This window comes from Mustela lutreola, chromosome 4, assembly GCF_030435805.1.
Source record: "Mustela lutreola isolate mMusLut2 chromosome 4, mMusLut2.pri, whole genome shotgun sequence".
In the NCBI taxonomy this organism is placed as follows: Eukaryota; Metazoa; Chordata; class Mammalia; order Carnivora; family Mustelidae; genus Mustela; species Mustela lutreola.
Window position 1 is genome coordinate 12,355,431 of NC_081293.1, and position 21,350 is coordinate 12,376,780.

General features: G+C 40.5%; 1 protein-coding gene across 2 annotated transcripts in view; it reads left to right on the plus strand.

Moving 5' to 3' along the window:
* The first annotated feature begins 1,772 nt into the window (after window positions 1–1,772).
* FAM204A (family with sequence similarity 204 member A) overlaps window positions 1,773–21,350 on the plus strand; it is a 31,854-nt gene continuing 12,276 nt past the window's right edge. Inside the window, exons 1-6 of one of the 2 annotated variants that reach the window (XM_059173059.1) lie at window positions 1,773–1,917; window positions 7,009–7,250; window positions 7,778–7,865; window positions 7,999–8,029; window positions 8,215–8,314; window positions 18,972–19,061. In XM_059173059.1, coding sequence (XP_059029042.1) covers window positions 1,845–1,917; window positions 7,009–7,250; window positions 7,778–7,865; window positions 7,999–8,029; window positions 8,215–8,314; window positions 18,972–19,061 — 624 coding nt within the window. In that variant the 5' untranslated portion in view covers window positions 1,773–1,844. Of the gene's footprint in view, window positions 1,918–1,965; window positions 2,438–7,008; window positions 7,251–7,777; window positions 7,866–7,998; window positions 8,030–8,214; window positions 8,315–18,971; window positions 19,062–21,350 lie in introns of those variants that run through there. The other variant, XM_059173060.1, reaches the window with a different exon arrangement.

Consider the following 21,350-nt stretch of genomic DNA (forward strand, 5'->3'; position numbering starts at 1 on the left):
CACCCAGGCGCCCTTTCCAAAACTTTTAATATGAAACCTGGTTGTGTATGGGTCTTGGGATTAATTATATTTCTCCTCTGTCCTTTGTACATTTATATGTGTTGAAAAATGAGTACTCTGACAGACTATGTGCAGAAGCAGCTCTTAAACAGGTCAACATCCCTTCCCTTCTACCCTGTGTCTCAATTCTTCCCCCTCTGTGCTCTCTTCCTCCGCTGTGATCACACTTCCACCAATAGCATTTGTTATGAACCAAATGTTTATTGTACCCCCAAATTGTTTTGTTAAAACTCTAACTCCCCATTGTGGCTACATTTGGACACGGGCCCTACGAGGAATTAATTAAAGTTATATGAGGTCATAAGGGTGGAGCCCTGATCCTCTAGGATTAGTGTCCTTATAAGACAAGGCACCACATAGCTTTCTCCTGTGCACACGTTCTTTCTCTGCAAACACAACAGGAAGGGATCCTGTGAGTACACAGCAGGACTGCTGCCTACAAGCCAAGAGAACAGGGTCCTGAATGAAACTTGTCAGCACCTTGATCCTAGAGTTTCCAATCTTTAGAACTGTGTGAAATTAATTTCTATTGTTTAAGCCACCCAGTATTTTGTTATTGTAGCGTGAGCAGGTTAAGACAGTAATGAAGAGGCCCAAATGCATTAACCATAGCAGCACTTTTACTCACATCCTTTCTTTAACTGCCTGACTTGTTAAAGATTTGGATTGGGGAAAAATGCTATTTGAGACCTGGACACAGTTGGCCAGGAGACTTTCACACAGATCCTGAAGTCACTCAATCTGCTTCTATTGTAGAATCAGAGAAGGTCAGCAGGAGAAGGACTTGTGTGACCTGATCTTGTCAGTTCGGGTTTTATTATGATTCTGAGATTACAGAAATCTATGCCATAAACCTGGCATATCCCTCTGGGAGACCCTGGGGGTGAGGTAATGTTTAAGCTAATAAGCTTAAACATCTGTTTACACTAAATCATGATATATTAGAGTGCAGTGCAAAAATTCTTACACATTTTCAGAATGCTTCAAATAAAGACATTATAATGTTAACAACAGTAACAAGTAGCTAAGACTAAAATTACTATAGGCAAGATGATGTGTTAAGGACTCTATGTGTATTTTCTTTTATCATCCTCACGAGGATAGGAAAGTGGTCTTATCATTATTATAGAGCACTATTTCGGAAAGTGGAAGCATTTCTAAAAATCGCCCGCACTCTCATCACTATTACATTATTCTGCTTTGTATTCTTCATAGCACCTTTTTCCTCTTATTTTCTATGCTCCCCCAAACCCCTCCTCGGGACCCGAACCAGTGGCTGTCACGGAAAGGGGGCTCAATAAGCTTTTAGTCAAGGCCACACATCTGATCAGTGCAGCAGATGGTAAGCACCAGGAGAGCAGGAGTCGGGACTGTTCTCCGCTAAGCAGAGGCTGGCAGGGTGCCTGCTCCATAAATATGTACAGAAGGAAAAGAGGAAGGAAGGGAGGGAGGGAGGGAAGAGGGAGTGAGGGGTATAAGGCTGAAGGAATGGAAATATTCCTTTAAGAGCCTATAGAGCATCTACAGCGAACCTCCCGCCTAGGTGGAATGAACTCAGTTCAAGGTCTAAGCCAGCAGTTTCCTCATTCCCAAAACCAGCGAGAAGCGGGGAATGGGGAAAAGAACAAAGCCTTTAAAAACGTCCAGAAGAAAGGGGGAAACAGTGAGAGAAAAGAAGCAGAAAGAACGAATCCGGCGCTACAAACAGATCTGAAAGCAAAGCTAAGCGCGGTCGGTTGCCATGACGACCCTGGGGCCAGAACGGCCCCCGTCCATTGGCTGAGATGCCGGAACCAATGGGAAGGCGCGGTGTTGGCGGGGTCTTAAGATGGCGGCCGAGCGGCCGGCTCCTGACGGGTGAGTACCGCCGATAGCTGGGCTGCTTCCCGGCCGCCCCGACCTCCGACTTGGCGGGTTCGGGAGGGCCGGGTGCGGGGAGCCAATGAGCAGGTGTGGGCGGCCTCACGGCCGAGCCGGCAGAGCCCCCGGCTAGGCCCACGGAAGCATTCGTAGGGCTGGTCGCTCTCTGCTTCGCTTGGAAGGGACGTAGCGCCTTCCCGAAGCCTGTTGGTGGGAGAGGGGTTCTCCGTCCCACCCCGGCCAAAGAGAGAGGGTGAAGAGGCTTTCGACTGGGGAAACAGCCTCCGGTTTACAAGTGCTGTAGCCCGGGGAAGAGCTGCAGTTACGGGGAGTGTCAGCGGGCTAGACGTCCTGCATCCGAATCTGCGGCGCTTAGTTCTGTGCCCGGGACGGGGTGCTTCCCGCTGGGGGACCGGAGTGTGGCTCTGCCGCCGGCGAGCCTGCCGAGTTCCGGGTCGTGCCGCAGGCGGGAAGCGGCGTACCCTTCTAGAGCCACCCTCTTGCAGTCTTGAACCTTGTAAGTATTCTCGCGGCGGCATCCGCCTTAAAGTGAGCCTCGAAATGTTATTGGTTAAGTGGAAATCTTTCCGTGCGGGGCCTTGGGACGTGTTTTCCAGGCCCTGACCGAACACGGTCTTTTATTGGAACGTAAGCCTACATACAAACTCCTGCCAAGTAAATAGTTTGGGTAATCAGACTGGGAGCTTAATTCGAAGTCAGGCCTCTGATTCAGTTTATCTTTTTGAGAAAAGACAACACATTTCATGAATGGGACTTTTACATGAAGGTTGATACATGCTTGAAAGTATTTTAGTTAGGTCATTCCGAGTCATGGAAACTGGTTGTTGTGTGAATAATTTAACATGATGGTGGGTGGATGGTGGTTTATGGTTTTTATACAGGTTGGGATTAAATTCAGATCAGACAAAATTCAGGTTTCTGTGATTATTCTAATTGAATAAAAAATATGAGAAGACAGCTTCGTATGGTGAAAATGAGTTGAAATTCTGGAATAGTAGTGACAGGAGGCATTTACCCATTAAACTGCTCAGATTGGGTTTTGGTTGTAAGCAGTCGCCTGATCTTCCAGAAAATAAGACATTATTACCCAATGTCATTTTTATGTATACATTTAGTATAGGATCTTACGTAAGTTTCTGCTTTTAAAGAGTAAGACATTTTTTTTCTGAAGCAAAATTTTAACAAAATTAGAGGCTAGAGTCATTCTTTAGACCCACTCTCAAGTCTTTGTCTCCAAGAATATATTACTACTTAAATTGCATCCTCTAAAAGTTAGTAAGTTGATGCCCTAGAGTTCTGTTTTTGTAAAATAAGTGGATCACAATGCCTTAGGCAAGTCAGTTTCCTCACCTGTACAAGGGGTTTAGATAGTAATTTCTAGTGGAAGGGTCGTTGTAAGGATTAACGGTAAAAGAATTTCTGTCATCTTGTTTATATGTGACATTGTGTATATGCCAGATACATCATTGACTTGCTTTGTTTTTCTTCCTGGTTCTGCTTCTGTGTAACTGGGGTCTCCTTGGCTTTCTCCAGAGCATCTTTCAGGTGTTTTGTCTGACATGCAGTCTGACTGAAAACTAGAAATCTGTAGAAAGCTGTGGTAGCGGGGTTGAGGAGAGAACCCTTATCCTCTGGGGTATTGGGGTTTAACCAGTATTGCATCTGACTGGTACATCACATCTCTTGAGAATGGCTGAATAATTTTCACATTTAAAGGGTAATTTGGAATGATTTGCTTTAGAATAAAGGCATAGGGTAAGAGACATTTCAGAGAATTAGAGAATCATCTTTAAGAGCAGCCAAAACAAGTGAACACGAGGCCTAACCTAGTACCAGTTGATACCATAGTACAGTTGGAAATGTATGAGTGACATGTATATACTGTGAATTCAGAGTGTTTTCAAATGTGAGCCCAAAGCAAGTCACAAAGCAGCCACTCCGTATTGGCTGATTTACAGTTGAGCTGCTGCTCACGTGGGCAGCTCCACTTTGCAGTCTTCTCGGTGAGTTATCTGTGTTTTTCGCTGACCATGGGGTTGCCCTCGTGTGTATATGTGTGTGTGTGTGTGTTTGCAGTCACAGGAGAATGGCATGCCACTTGAACGATATTCAGGGATTGAGTTCAGACGTGTTATTTGAATATTGCCTTACTTTATGGATTTGGATGTAGAATCTGCTTTCTAAAATTTATTTTAGTTCTTCATTTTTCCATGGGCACACACAAGAAATTATCATACTAGCCAGTGTCATACTGAAAACAGTACTTCATGCCACAGCAACAAGAGCTAAAAATAGATGATTTTGAGAAGGTCCAAAATGTGATTAAAAAATGCTTAAAAGCTGATGGTGACAGGTGACTCCAGGGCACACGAGAGTGTTCCTCAGGGTGAGGCTCATGTGGGTGCCCAGAGCACAGACACACCCTGTAGGCATGCTAGAGCAGTGTGGAGCAGCAGAACTGTGCGCATCAGAGAGGCACATGCCTTTCACTAGCAGCCACAACGGAAGTCTGGGCCAAGTGGTACTTGGCTGCTGATGGACAGACACTTGCCATGTGTGTAGAATGCCGGTTCCCTTAGATATTTTTGCCTGTCTTCATGCCTTAAAGAGAGCCTGGCACACAGTGGCCATGCACAGGCTGCTATGGACAGGGAAAAGAAACTGGTTTCAAACATAGAATCCCAATTTTGCTAAGAACACTGAATCTGAAATGTGTTACTATCCTTAAGTTCTGAAATGGATAATGAGCCTAAAGGTTTATTATTTGTCAGTGGCAAAGTCATGTTGAAGCTTATTATCATTCCCCCTCCATCTACTCCTCAGAACAGTAAAAATATTTTTATTGATGGCATAACATTCGTTTTTCAGTATTGGCATATTTCACATGATGTCTTTTGTGCTAACAAAGTATCTAAAGTTTACCCATTCCAACTATTAAAATCCTCAGTCTAGGTTTAGGCATCGGTCCAGGTTTTATGGTTGAAACTTATATTATGTTGGGTCTCCTCTTTAAAAAAAGGAATACAAATTCTAAATAGAAATTGGGTATAATGCTTTGGAAAGACCTGTGCAAAAGAGGAGCCTTGACACTTAGGCTCCATTGTCTTCCTGAATCTGGTTTTATTGCTCCATTCAGAAAACCAGACTCCAATATTTTTTTTATAGAAACTTATGTTAGACTTTGGAAATCAGGGAGGTAAATGATTTGGATCAATTGCTAAGTGAATGCACCTCAAACTTAGAAACTTCAAAACTACCTTGTGAATGCTGCAACCCATAACAGAAATGATAAAAAATATAATACATGGCCACAGAAATACTAATAGCAAAAAGAGCTCGGCATTGATCAAGCCCCTAGAACCTCCTAAACATTGTGGTGAGTGTTTTCATAGCTTATCTCATTTAATTCTCAGAATAGCCCTGTACACAATATAATTATCCTTGTATTACAGCAGAAAAAACCTGAGGGTCAGAGGTGGTAAAAATGATTTCTGCATACTGCTAGTATATGATAGGTTCAGGATTACAACTGAAGCAGGTAGATGTCAGAGCCCTTCTTAAAAAGCCAAAAGAGTATTTTGGTGAGGTGGTTTTAGAGGGCTAACAGCTCAGGAGGCTGGGATCCATACTGCCAAAAATAAGATCTGATTCTTTGGATCTGGGAGGAGATCCTGAACCGGTATCTGGAATCCATTATTCAGATTAATGCAAAATCCCGTGATGCCTTTGTCTCAGAGACAATGGTGGTGGTTTTCTCATTAGGTTAACCACAATAGAGCGCAGAAAAGTCGGCAAAAATTTCCATCCTTGCATTTTATTCCTTCAGGTAAACCATGAGTGGGCAGTATAACTGACTTCTCTTATTTACGCATCTTTTGAATGAAGTGGTTTTGAGTTGATACATGTGCCATGTGATTAATATTGAAAATGTACTCCGTTATTATTTTAGCAAATGATTATAACTCCCAATTTTAAAGGTCATTTTTGATAAACTTAACAGTAGTTAATATTCCCTCTACCAATGGGCCAGATAGCTAATGATAAATATTATCCTGAACTTGAACTGCAGTTTCCTAAACACGATATTGTTACTCAAAAAAGCTGTATCTTTTTGTTAAATTGTTAGGATTAACATTTAATTTTCCATTTGGTATTTTAGCAGTCACTCATAAAATTTAAAACTAGGACATTCTTTTTACCACCATGCTTTCCTCAAACTACTTGCACAGCCTAAAAATTTTCCTTTGCATAATTGTTTTTGTACTCCTTTGGCAGTAAGTCCCCTGAAAGTTCATTTCAATACCAGTGAAACATCTGACTTTGTTTTCTTTTTTGATTATGATAGCTTGAAATATAATATTATAAATCTTGAATTGTGTGATGTATATATTGTTAGGTTCCTAAAACAATGAATGCTTTTACCGAATTTACTTTTTTTAGACAAAATTATCTATATATATTAGAGAATCCAGGTCCTATTTTCTTTAAGTCATTCATCTGTAAGTTTGTCTTGTAACAAATTAACTACTTTGTACTCTTTAAAACATCTCATACAAGCAAATTTTCTTTATGTAATTATTTTTATTGACATATAATGTATTATTTGCCCCCAGGGGTACAAGTCTGTGAATCATCAGGCTTACACATTTCGCACTCACCATAGCACATACCCTCCCCAATGTCCATAACCCCAGCACCATCTCCCTACCCCCTCAGCCCCCAGCAACCCTCAGTTTGTTTGTGAGATTAAGAGTCTCTGATGGTTTGTCTCCCTCCCGATCCCATCTTTTTCATTTTTTCCTTCCCTGTCCCCCAGACCTCCCACCCTGCCTCTCAGATTCTTCATATCAGAGAGATCATATGATAATTGTCTTCTCTGATTGACTTATTTCGTACAAGCAAATATTTTAATTCTTTTAATATGGAAGATACATGTGATTTTAGATTAAAAGAAAAAAGTCTAGATGGACTGTTCCCAAACCATTGGGATAATTACTACACTCTTGGGGTTTTAAATTCCTTTCCATGTCCACTTTGTATGTCTAAATTCATTTTTTTTCTCTTCAGAAGAAAAGATGTGGAGTGGGCTGCTACCTCCTGGCCTAAATGAAAGTGATGTTGAGTTGAATTCTGAAGATGAAGCCCCATTAGAGAACTCTGGACTTAACTTGCAGGAAGATAAAGAAGATGGGGCCATTACAAAAACAGAGATCTCAGATGGCCAAAATGATGGACCAAAACCTGGGGCAGAGGCAAATGTAAATGCATACAAAGAGTGCCCCTCTGGAATTCCCTTAAATATGTGGCATGTAGGTTTTCTCTGATGTGTTCTTATTAAAGCCTGTGCATGTGTGTTTGTGCACGCTCCTGTCTCTGCCAGGGTCAGAGTGCCTGCCTCTACTTGGGAGGTAGGGAAGATTGACTCAGAATACTCTGGGTTTGTGGTCAGCTCACTGGGCACTCAGATACTTACTCTCATCTTGGTTGTGTGTTTTATAAAAAGAGGAAGTAAAACATTTAGTAGGATTAGCTACTTTGCTCAACATAGTACATGAGCTTCTGTTTTAATTTGATCTCTTTGTCATCTGTATGAATCATCGAAATTTACTCTCAGCTAATCAGATTGACTTATGTCAAAATAAATGAAGATAAAAAATCAAGTTGTCAAAGAATCTTGGAAAATAGGGTATCTCAAGAAGAACTGAACTACTTTTGTTAAATTTGTATTTTTATAAATGCTAAAATATATTTTTATCACATGTTTGTAATTTTTGAATATATGCTTTGCTTCAAAATATATTTACTACTTTTTCTCTTTTTTTTAACTTTTATATAGAAATTTCAAGAATTGCATAAAAAACATGCTGAACAGAAAACCTCAACTTCAGGATTCAGAAGGAAGAAAAGGAAACGCTCCAGGAAAGGTGTTTTGTTTTCATTTAATTTTAAGTATTGCTAATGTTAAATTGTGAATGATTGAGCTCAACAGTTTTTAATAAACATTAATTTTGAAATAAATGAATATTTAGGTATTGACACTTTGTGAATTCTTTTCAGGTAAATTGAAGAATGAGGAAGAGACTCATAGGTAGGTTCTATGAATGAATAGGTAAAATATCTACTTACTCTGTTATTATCTATTCTAGATAATATTGTAAAACTTGTACCAATAGTTGAACTTCTTACCTCTTAAACATAAGAACTAGTTTTTATGATTTATAATTGTAGTAACCAATTAAAAGCACTAAAAATAAGTTATTGTCTGTCTTGCAGTGAACAGACCTCAAGTGAAACCCAGTGGAAGGAGCTTACTCAGTATTTTGGAATCAATGATAGGTTTGACCCCCCTGTTAAAAAGAAAAAAGTTGACAAGGTAAGATCTTTTTTTATCGCATCTTATATTAGCCAGTAGAAAATGGTTGTGGTTAGCCTTGCCTAAGGTGTTTTCCTCATTAATTCATTCAGTGAAAAAGTTAAAATGCCTACTGTACACAAAACAAGATATTAGGTAATAAAGTAAATATATAGTTAAAAATCATTGAAAAAAAATGGTGTTAAGGATTTAAACAGGATGTTGCGAAGACATGAAAATGGAGATTCCACTTTAGTGTAGGTGGTCAGGGAGGACCTTTCTTGGAAGATGCCACTTCAGTGAGACCTGAAGGATGGGAAGGAAGCATCTATATACAGATGCCTCCTCCTGTACGCTCGTGTAGAGGTACTAACCTGGATAATTAAAGGTCCTGGGGAAAAGGAGTCATCATGGAACATTGGAGTAACTGTAAGAATATCAACTTGGCTGTATGGGGTCAGTGAGGAGAGTGGCCCAGCATGGGTTTGGAGAGGCAGGCAGCCAGGGACCAAACTGTGAAGGCCCTGAAGGGGCAGACTAAGGAACTGGGTTTTAGTTACAATGGAGTTGAGAGTCTGAGGTTTTAAGTAGCTGAGGTTTTAAGTTAAGGGAGTGATATGATCGAAGTTATGTTTGTAAGATCGCTCTTGTGTAGAGAAAGGGCCAAAAAACAGAGGCAGCAAAAGTAGACAAGAAGAGACTCTTCTAGGCATAAGAGGATGGTGGCTTGAGCAGGAATGGTGCTCCTGAAGATGGAGAAAAGTGGGTGGATTTGGGGTCTCCTCTAGGAGGAGCATGGACAGTATTTACCTCTGATGCTTTGTGAAGTGGTGGAGAGGAAGCGGGGCGTAAGGAGAGGAAGAGACCCTTTCCAGTTTTTACCTTCAGCAGCGTTGTGAATAGTGACGCTAGGTACAAAATGGGAAGGCTGGGTGGGGAGAGGGGTGGATAGGGCCTGTCCAAAGTTCACTGGGGCATGAGCGATATCAGTGGGTAGGAGTAGAGAGATGGTTGGTAAAAATGAGGCAGGAACTCCGGAGAATCTGAGCTGGAGATCCACATTTGGATGTCATCAGTCTATCGATGATGTGAACACTTAGTAGAGTCTTGAATGCATGAGTGATTTATATATTCACATCAGGGAGTGTGGACTCCAGGAGCATGAAAATTGAGCACTGAATGATAGGGCTAGAGGTTCAGGGGCCTGCCTTATTGAAGCCCAAGTATATTGTATCCTGCCTGTGTAGACAGATTCCTTCTTCATGGATCATTTCTGTAGACTTGTAGACTACTGTGGGTACATAGAGACCATTCTGATCAATATTTCTTGTGAAACAAACCTCAGAGATTAAACCCATCATTGGGTGGTACTGCATCATTGAGGGTGTGTGCATGAAGGAACTGACAGTAGAATTTTGCATGTGAACCTTTTGATTCCAGTTTTGCTAAGAATTTTTGTCATTTAGTCCCCAGAACCCTGGGGAATTGGAACCAACACCACTTCCTTTTCTTTCTTTCTTTCTTTTTTTTTTTTTTTTTCAGATTTCTTTATTCATTAGAGAGAAAGAGAGAGAGTGCATGCATGCGTGTGAGGGGAGGGGTAGAGGGAGAGAATCTCAGGCAGACTCCCCCTGAGTCGGGAGCCCGATGTGGGGTTCGATCCCAGGACCCTGAGATCATGACCTGAGTTGGAAATCAAGACAAACCCTTAACTGACTGAGCAATGTCTGTTTTACAAATGTTCAAGCAGGTGCAAAAACGCTTACATTCTTACAAAGAGAGATCGCTGGTAGAGGTGACAGTAAAACCCGGGCTTTATGACCTCATGCTCCGTTCTCTAGCTTCACTGCAGAAGAACTGGTCAGTGCTTCAAAATGCAGTTACTCTGCTCTTGACCCCTGTGAGTCTGGTGGGTGGGGAGGAGGGATCTTGCGAGAAGGATACTCTGGACTGCGGAGGAGGGCCACGGCTGATGGGAGTGGGCTGGTCTCCAGCCGTCCTGCTGTACAGTCCCCACTGCTGACTCCGTTGTTGTTTTGAAGGAAGGAATGCTAAATATTGGTTCTAATAGGAAAGTATTTTTAAGTTTTACTCATGAATTAGGTGGTTTTTGATCTTCCCTTATTTATAGTATTTGTTATATTTTCTCAGAACTCTTGACTTCAGAATGTCTAAACTATTCCTTAGTGAAGCTGTAAACCATTCCAAAAAGTAAAAAATTAATGATTTTTTTACAATTTCTCCAAATTAGAATTTTATTGTTATCCTACATATAGGAAATTGTCCCTTCTTGATCCTGGCTAGGTATGGCTAACTCTTACTCATTGTCTAGAATTTGAGATTTGCATAGAGTTATCTTAATAAAGGCTAGAATGACTTGGGTGAATTCTTTTAAGCAACTTGGTTTTATGAACTAATGTTCTGTTTCACATTATATGTTAGATGGACTCTAGGAAAAGAAATTTAAGTCAAACATCATTTTAAAAAACAAGATTTCTGTTTTAAGGAAGCCCCCCCTAAATCCTTTTGTGATCACTCATTAATCTATTTGATGAGTTTGGATTTTCTTAATGACTGAGCCACCCTGAGTTGGATTTTCTGAACAGTAGACATTCCTCTGTATGAATGACAGCTAAGAAAGTCACGGCATTTTTCTAAACAAGGAAACTGGCATTGGCCAGGCTTGCCTCTGCCCAAGATTTTGCCAGCACATACTGTTCTATTAAAAAATGCAAGCATGAAAGGAAGAGAAGGATTTAATGGGCCAAATGATGTCCTCTTCTCTTGATAGTTCAGCATGAGTGTGCGCCCGCAGGTTTGTGCCCCTCCTTCGGATTGGGATCACTGTCTCCCTGTTTTACTTGCACCCCTTTTGCTGTCATGCTAAAATCACTGTGAATCCAACAGAGTAAATAGACATTAAGGAATGTCCACATTGGAGGCACCAAGATAAAAGCTAAGAATAAATGTAAGTCTAGCCGATAATAGCTGTTGCTGAAGAAGTACAGAGAGGATCATGAAAATCTGTGATGCAGTTTGGACAAAGCTCACATGGATTTCTAGCCCATTATTTTATTTCTCAGGAGCAGAGGCTCGTCTCTTACCATATCTGACAGAGCCCTTTTATTCTGTATCTCACTCAGTCCCCAAGAATGGAAAAACAAAACTTCTTAATCTTGTGTCTGTAGTGCAGTCCTCCCCCCACCATGTTTTCTTTCTTGCTTGCTTTGCTTGCTTCCTTTCTTCCTTTCTTTGGAACCCTGCCAAGCTAAAACTTGCTCAACCAAGGATGTGTATTTACAACTGTGCTGTCACCTGCTTTCCTCACAATACAGAGAAGATTGTTTGTTTTTTAAAAATGTAATTTCTTAATATGCAAAGCTGTTCTAAAGTGTTCTTTGTATTAATTACAGCTTTAATACTGTTTCTATAGTACTGGGACTTAATAATAATTCTGTAATAATAATAATTATTATGAATCTATGTAGGAATATCTTTAGAACAAATTTAACTAATTAATTTCATCAAAAGTATCTCAAGTATTCTTTAGTTGAATCAGTTTGATTCGTCAGCAGTTACTATTGAAGTAGTTTTATATATACTTAATGTATACTTTTTGGCATGAAAAAAACCAGACTTAAATTTTAATAATTTTAAGAGTGGTTGCACAAGGTCTTTGATAATTTTTTTAGTTGTTTATGAGAAGAAACTTGAATTGTATAGTGTAGCTTTTTTCAAATTTTTTTTTTTTAGTAGGATGCTTTTTCTAACCAAAATTTTACTTGAAACTCCAAAACACAGATGAGATAAAAGACTGACTGCCCGTGTAGGGGTTGGTGGGGGAGGGATGTAGGGTAGTGGTCTGGAGGAGGCAGAAGTGGTGGTGTGAAGGGGAGGGTTGGAGTGATTCCATGACCATTCCCCTGGTGTCAGTTACACAACTACAAAGCATTATCTTTTTTTTTTTTAATATTTTATTTATTTATTTGACAGAGAGATCACAAGTAGGCAGAGGCAGGTAGAGAGAGAGAGGGAAGCAGGCTCCCCGCTGAGCAGAGAGCCCTATGTGGGGCTCGATCCCAGGACCCTGAGTTCATGACCTGAGCTGAAGGCAGAGGCTTAACCCACTGAGCCACCCAGGTGCCCCCAAAGCATTATCTTTTTTTTTTTTTTTTTTTTAAATCCCGCCGCCCCTGCCGCCCCTGCCGCCCCTGCCACCACCGCCGCCCCCGCCGCCCCCGCTCCCAAAGCATTATCTTTTGATCCCCAGGTGGTGATTCAGATAATTTAAGTAGGTATGATTTATACATAAAGGTAACACCACTAATTCTTCGTTATTTTCCTTCTTTATGGAGAGATTGCCTAATTTTTTTCTCCCTCAGATATTAGTTTTAATTAGACACAGCAAACTTCAGTGGATAGTTCATTTGTATTAAGCTTTAAACATTGAATATATTATCCAAATATTTAGTAGCAACATTTCTCTAGAAATATATCCTACAGTTTGCCCGGAGGTGCTCTAATCGTATGTTCAAACAGATTCTGCATGTGCACATATGGGTGGTTGGCCCTTCATGTTAAATAAACCTCGTACCCATACATTTCTTTGATATTTGTCTTCTTGAGATCTGCAACAAAACTGTTAATTAGAGGTTATTTATGGCCTCTTTTATTTAGGTTATTTATGGTTATTTATGGTTATTATGTGGGAACCTGTTAGATACTGGCCTAGGATGTTTTTCCACCTGTGGCCGAAATGCCGTCTCTAAATTTGTTTGCCTGTATTGAAGTGCATGTGTCTTAAGCTAAGTTCTGATTGTTGACAAGAGGCACCCGAGAAGCATACCGAGGACCCGCAGAGTATCATCAGTCCCACTTCTGTGCTATGAGAGACATCAGAGATAATTCCAGTAAAGGTACTCTTGGGTACCACTTAATTTACTTCATGAGACTACTTTCTGACTCAGAGTTGAATTCTTGGGTCTTACGCTTGGGGCTGAGGCCTTGATGAGTTATGAGGAGATCTGTAGCTGTATGGAGCTAGACCGCCTGTTGGTTTTAATGGTATCCTGATATTTAGATAAAATAATATGAACAGCTTATTTATCGAATGATGCTATATTCTAAAGTTTCGCTCAGCATTTTACATCTATTTCCTTTGACCCTTACTGTAAACTTGCAGAGGATTCGGTATTACTCTCTTTTCACAAGTGAGGTAACTATAAGCTGTAGAGGTCTAGGAATCACTGAGTTTCTTAGCCATTAAGTAGAGGAGCTGGAATTTGAACCCCTGGGTCTGACCTTACCAGCCATATTCTTTGTAAACTGTTATTATGGTATTAAGATGATGGAAATGTTTTACCTTAAGATATTTTTTTTACTAATGCTGGTATTTTGAGTGTATTTACAATGTTAGTATCTTTTTAGATGGAACCAGAAATTTTTCAGAGCCAAAAGGAAGTATTATATTTACTTAAATATATTGTCCAAAAAAAGAAAGAAAGAAAAAGGGGAAAGGGGAGAGAAAAATGAAGTTTTACCTATTGAAATTTTGTTGAATTAAAAAAAAAACTTTTAAAAGAGCTGAAAACAAAATTGAACATGTAAGTGCAATTTTATTTCTAGGAGAGAATTTTGGTTATCATGCCTGTTATGTTATTTTTCTTGAAGGAAACCGAGGCTTTGCTCTTCCTTCGAGGAAATCTCATTTGCCGGGAGCCATGACCACTACTCCCGACCACCGCTCTGTTCCAGTGCTCTTTCTGCTATGTTGTGCCAGTGCTCTGAATGGCTGGGGGAATGGGAATTGGTTGATGGTGGAGAGATAGATGTGTAATTTTAGCTGACTTCTTTTTAAGTGAAAATTTATACTTATAAACTCAGCAGTTCATATAAGTTTCTAGAAGAGGGGAGTATTTTTGGTTTCTCCCTTTGTGACATTAACTATAAGCAGTGGCTCCTTGATAACCAAAGGGAACTTAGCAAGTTGATGCAGCAAAATGACTTGATAAGCAGACCCCTGGTTTATTCAGGGTATTGGTGGTAATAATAGAGTGGGTTCCTTTTTACTCACTCATCTGATTACTCTAGGTCCTAGACTAAAGGAGTATAGCACCCAGGTCTAACTAATCTTAGGAAAGCTACATAATTGGAGGGAAACATACAAAGCTATTATGTGGAATCAGCTGGACAGGCCCAAGAATGGATGACATTAGGGACCAGGTTGCTGAAATGAGAGGCTGGGATAGATGAAGTCTGGGTTGATTTAACTGGCTCGTCCAGAATTTGTGGTGCAGGGAAAATTGAAGTTTGCTGTTAGTATTTTATTTTCATATATATTTGAGGAGATAACTAATATTCTGTGCAGGAAGGAGAGCCATTTATTCTCATTTCTTAAATAAGATATTTTATTTCTATTGTAAAAACAAATAATAAAATTCTAGAGACAGGGACTGTGCTACGACTCTGGGAGTCCAAGACGAAGAAGATATTCTCCATGCCCTCAAAGAAATGCATTTGCCAGTAGTGGGAAAGATTTATACATCAAGAAGTATAAGAAAATGTGGCTCTTGTTTAGTCATAGGGGTACTATTACCCCAATATTACTGTTGTAGAATTCTCCTGGGAACTTGTCAAAGCAGTGGCTAGGTCACGAATGGTCCTCATTTGGGTGGGATCCTTTCAGTATTAATGCAGCCATGGATTATTGCACTGTGACCGTTAACTCAGTAACAGAAGCTGACTGAGTGCCTCTCAGTCAGGTTAGGTGCTTAAACAGGTCTGTGCCTGGTGAGCCTAGAACCTGGGAGGGGAGAGAGACCCATGGGTGCTAACGAGAGTCATGGAGTACAGTGACAGCACAGCATGGGGAGAGCAGTGCTCATGGCACTTAGGTACTGGGCATGGGGCAGAATAAAGCAGGGTCTGTGGGTGTGTACTGGTGAGTGAACCTACAGAGGTAGGAAGGTAACATTTGACATGGGACGTACAAGGATGGTTAAGATTTTCCCAGTAGAAACAAATCAGATGCATAGGGGACAGTAAGAGAATGGTAGATGTGACCAGAGATTGGCAAGTAGAGCATTACCCAAGGTGGGACTGAGAAAGCATTATGGGAACCTATTGTGAAGGCATTTTGGTGCAATTCAAAAGGAATAAAGAAGTGATCTTGTTTTCAAACTGGCTAGTGACATGGTATCTCTACTTTAGAAAGACAGAAAACTAATTTGGAGAAGACTATCATCTTCCCAACAGGAGATGATGAGACCTTGAAGAAGCCCAGAAAGGAAACATGAGACACTCTACGAAAAAGAGTTAAAATAGGAGCAAAGGATTGGAGTCATTGAAGACCACTAAGGATTCTGTCTGGGGTGACTAAGTGGGTTGTCAGCTCTGAAGGGGAAGCAGGGCAGTAAGTGATGAGCTTGTTTTAGGCATAACAAGAAGTTAGAGACCCTGTCTTCATAAGGCTTCAATATGAAGATAACTAGCAATTAGCTGGCGATATAGATCTTGGAATAGCTGAGATATTTTGAATTAGTCAGCGATCTGTAAAGCAGCTTATAAGAAGTAATTGAAGCCCTAGGACTGCATACATTACTGAGAAGAAGGAAGAGGAAGATGTTAAAGTAGTAGAAACAAGTGGTTGGGAGTAGCCAAAACAAGGTAACATGTGGAAGGAAGTTGAAGGTATTGCTTAGGTCAGTGGTTCTCAAACTTTGGCCTGGTTAGCGTCAGTGAGTTGCTGGGCCCCAACCCCAGTTTCTGATTCAGAGCATTTGTATTTCTGACAGGTTCCCAGTAGTGCTGATGCTGCTGGTCCAGACTTCAACTTGGAGAACTCCTGGCTTAGAGTTAGAAAAGATTAATCATGGGCGGCAAGCCAGAGAAGAAGGTTAGGAGAATCCACGGAGGGACTGAAGGACTCAGAATGAATACAGTGGTCCCGGGGCAGGGTTACAAATGAAGACAATGCAGGTTCTCTGGCTATGAAACTTGGGATAAGTCAAAGGACAGAATCTTGAGTTCAGAGAGAATTCCAGATTGTAAAGCTTTGGAATTAGAGCTTTCAGGTGATGTCTCTTGCCTGGCCCAGAGCAAGCCTTTTCAAAGAATTGGTCCTCCAAGAGATACAGAGCTTGTATCTGAATATAGCTCAGTGTACTACTTCCTGATCTGAGAAAGTCTTGTTGTCCTTCTCCCTTTAAAAAAAAAAAAAAAAAAAATCAAAGCTGAGTATAGTCATGTAGTTGATTTGCATTCTGGCACAAGCTCAGTTCATAGACTGGCACCATTCACAGACCTGAAGAGGTACACAGACCTGTCACTGGTCTGGAGTATGGACTGTGGGGTGGGGTATTAGTTAGAGGTCCCTGAGGATGAAGGATGTTGGAAAAGTGAGTCCAGGATGTTTTTTGGATGGTGATAAGAGTTCTTCAGAAATACAAAAAAGAATTTCTGTTTTGTTTTTTTTTTTAAAGATTTTATTTATTTGAGAGAGAGTGAGCAGGAGAGAAAGCACAAACTGGGGATAGGGCCGTGGGAGAGGGAGAAGCAGACTCCCTGCTTAGTGGGGAGCCTAACCTGGGGCTCGATCCCAGGACCCTGGGATCATGACCTGACCAGAAGGCCGATGCTTAACTGGCTGAGCCACCCGGGTGCCCCTAAAAAGGAATTTCTGGACACTGGTGATCATAGGGCCAGAATGGGAAAAGGACAGGAGAGCCACCTGGCCTAGGATCAGAGACTGAGGCCTGCTGAGTGATGGTCTTAAGCTACAGCTGGGAGCAAGTTTGTCATCCTATCAAGACCTTAGGTAGGATGAGGGATTGTGAGAAGGGATGATCTTCATTCAACTAGTGATAACCTTACAGGTCTGTGTTCTATCATCTTTTTAAGCAGATTATGTGTGGGCATTTTTTTTTTTTCTTTTCAAATTTTCATTTAAATTCTAATTAGTTAACATAGAGTGTAATATTGATTTCCGGAGTAGAATTTAGTGATCCATCACTTACGTATAACACCCAGTGCTCATCAGAACAAGTGCCCTCCTTAAGACCCATCCCCCATATAGCCCCTCCCCCACCTACCTCCCCTCCATCAACCCTCAGTTGGTTCTCTACCATTAAGAGTCTTTTATGGTTTGTTTCCCTCTTTCTCCCCACCCCCTGCCCCATATGTTCATCTGGTTTGTTTTTTAAAGATTTATTTACTTGGGGAGGGGGAGGGTGTGAGTGAGCAGGGGGTGGTGGGAGAGAATCCTAAGCAAATTCCGTGCCCAGCGAGGAGACTGATGTGGGGCTTGATCTTAAGACCCCCAAGATCATGACCTGAGTGGAAATCCAGAGTTGGATGCTCAACTGACTGTACCACCCAGGTGCTCCTCGTGTGTTTTGTTTCTTAAATTCCACATATGAATGAAATCTTATGGTATTTGTCTTTCTCTGATTTATTTCCCTCAGCATAATACACTGTGGCTCCATCCACATCATTGCAAATGGCAGAATTTCATTCTTTTTAATGGCTGACTAGTATTCCGTGTGTGTGTGTGTGTGTGTGTGTGTGTGTGTGTGTGTAAATTGGCATTTTTAAGTCTTGTTTCCACAGAGGCTGCACAGGAACAAAATGTCACTTAGTTGATGGGTGTAACCAAGCAGTACACTGACAGGCAGAGGCATTCCTGGCGTCCCATTTACTAGATGAGAGAGAAATTGGGAACTAAAAACATGGAGGACACACTGGCTAAGCCATTGTTCGGGCAGAATTTTCTTGTGGGAACCATACATTAGACTATTTTAAATATTTTTTTATTTTATATGGTAACTATTTCCACAGGCTAACCTCAGTTATTTAAGTCTAAGCTTCTTTCCATAAATGTATGATGAATCCTACCTGGTATGTTTGGTAATCACATGAAAATATTAATTATGATTTCCCAAAGCATCTTCACCTAGTAAATAAAAACATTTCCATAAGAAAATAAAACTTGTTCTCTTATGTAGCATTATTCTCCTATTTAATATCTAACTTAATACCCACCGCCAAAGACTAGAGGGGCTGTTGAAGGAAGGCCTCAAACTACCCGAAGGGGCAGTAGAGAGAAGAGGCAGAGGAAAATGGTGGTCGAGAGCACAGGCTCTGGGCAGACCCATATTCATGCAGTGGCCTTACCGCTTCCAGATTCTGACCTTGGCCACGTTAGTGAGTCTGAGGCCTCTGTTTTCTCATGTTCAAAAACAGGGTAACAGTATTTTGTGAAGTTGTTTGAAAGATAAATGAGCTTTCTTACAGTTATAAGTCGGGGTCTACTACATAATAAGCGTGATATCATTTTAACTGTTGTTATCATTAACATTATATTGTTATCAAGGGAAAGCGTAGTCCTTGAAGTCACAAAAGTCTGTATTGGCATCTCCTTTTTCTCAGTTCAGGAAGTTATCTGGCCTTGAATAAGCCATTAGGTATCTCTGCGTGGCCTTCTCATCAGTAAATGGAAGTTGTACCAACTACCACAGGGGTCATCATGAACATTAAATGATCTAAGTATGTAACGTGTTCAGTGTAGCCCTGTGACATAGTCTTTGCCAGCAAATACTTGCCTTTTTTCCTGCTTTTAAGCTTTATATTTCTTTACTTTCTAGTCTCCTGCTTTTAAGCTTTATATTTCTTTACTTTCTAGTCGGGCCTTGAAAAGAGCATAGACCAGGCTGTGGAAGAGTGGAACATCGAGAAGGCTGAGGAACTCAGCAACCAGCTAGCTACTCGGGAGGTGAGTCAACTGTAGTATTTCCAAATTTTCTAAAATGAATGTACATTCTTTTTGTGACCATGAGTTTCATATTCAGGTATTTTCTTAGCTTTGTTTGCTTGTTTGTTTTTTAAGTAGACTCCACGCCCAGTGTGGAGCCCAGTGTGGGCCTTGAACCTCATGACTCTGAGATAAGACCCGAGTTGAGATCAAGAGTTGGATGCTTAACCAACTGAGTCACTTAGGTGCCCCTCAAATATTTGATTTTAGGTTTTCCTTTCTGTCCATTTTCTTTCCTCTCATGCTGCCATTTATTTTGAAGTGCTGGGTTTTTATTTTTGTCTTTAATGTTTTAAAATTATTCTGGTCTAAAACTTATGGTGGAAATAATCCATGATTGATATTCAGTCCTAGATTTTACCTAGTTCAGAGAGTTTTTGCCAGTTATGATTAAAAGACTAGCTTTTTTTTTTTCTATTTGCATCTTTAATTTGCTTTAACTCTCCCCGAAGGCAGCTGTGTGTTCTAATGTCATATCTCAAAGTTTCCTCGCCCTCACTTCCCCAAGTGCCTTCTTGCTGCACATTCTAAACTTTTCCCCAATCCTAAATAATTTTCAGCTTTTTAAAACTTATAGTCTAGAATATAAAACTAATAAATATATTGAATATTCTTTTTCCAAGTACAAAGAACCTTCCAGAAGGTTCTCACTTGCACCTTTCATGGGAGATATTTCTACATTCGCTGCTGCATGTCACTAGGCAAAGTCACACATTGAGTAAAGAGCTCATCTCAGCATATGTTGTTTGTTGTTACTGTGTTTTGTGATTCTTTTTGTCCTTTTTAGGGAAAGAGTTCTACCATAGCTTTCTTTTTTAGTGTATCCCTATGTTCTTCACCTTACTCTTTTTTTTTTACATTTTTTTTTTTAAAGATTTTATTTATTTATTTGACAGAGAGAGATCACAAGTAGGCAGGCAGGCAGAGAGAGAGAGAGGAGGAAGCAGGCTCCCTGCTGAGCAGAGAGCCCGATGCGGGACTCGATCCCAGGACCCTGAGATCATGACCTGAGCCAAAGGCAGAGGCTTAACCCACTGAGCCACCCAGGCGCCCTTCACCTTACTCTTAAACTACACTCCCTGGGGTTTAATTACCTGGAGAGCACCAGCAGTCACCTGTGCAAATGGCTGGCCACATGCCCTGTTCTTTCTTACTCACCTCCAGGTGAGCATTTGTTTTGAACCGAGACTAATGACAAACTTAACTATTTTAGTAAATTCTTCTGTGGAAGAACCGTTTTGCTGTTCCATCTGCTAGTGTCAAAAACCACTGTTGATTGCTGTTTGTTGGTTTGTTTCCTATTTTTGGGTGCTGGCCATAAGTATCTTGTAAGCTATATGTTTTTATATAGGGAAATAAAGAAGTTCAGAAGTGGGGCTTCAGGATTCAGAAGTCATCTTTTTTCCCACAAACCTTTAAGATCAGTTGACACAGTAAATACTTCTGTTTGTAACATGTCTATGTATTTGTGCTTATTTATTAAATGGCTAATCTTCAGGAAATTATGAAGCTTGGAGCTTGAGTTTAGGACTTAGGCAAGAAGCAGCCTAAATGGCATTAGGGGACCTTTCAAAAAGTGACATTTTAAAAAATTAATGTTTACTTTTTCCTTGGAAGAGTCATTCTTCCCTTTCCAGCTTATGATATTTCTTGTGCTTCGATATTTGCTCTCTTTCTTTTTTAAAGGAGCCATATTTTGATTTTATTGATTATAACATTCATTGGATATAATAGCATTTTATCACTCTGTCTTCAAATAAAATGATTTAGGCATTACATGTTTTTAAAGATTTATTTATTTTTGCAAGAAAGAGTGCACATGTGTTCAGGTGTGCAAACACGGAGTGGGGGAGGGGGCAGAGGAAGAGGGAGAAAGAATCTTAAGCAGACCCTAAGATCATGACCTGAGCCTTAACTGAGTCGGACACTTAATGACTGTGCCATCCATGCACCCCTGTTACATTTTGATAAAATGAATTTGTTGAGTGGTACCACAACCCCCATAGGATTTAAGTGTCATTTGGCAGTTAGTATAGTGGCTTCTTTAGCTTGGTATATACCTGGCACTTACCTCTAAACATCAGCTTTTTGTTAAAGACCATCTTTAAAGTTCTGTTCAACAGTAGAGCACTTAATGTTTGTTGGTACTATTTTGGTACCTGGAAATTATTTTTCCATAGAACTGTTGTTAGAGGTAGTAGTTATGTTTCTTGGGTAGCCTGCAAGTATATACAGTATAGCAAATTGTAT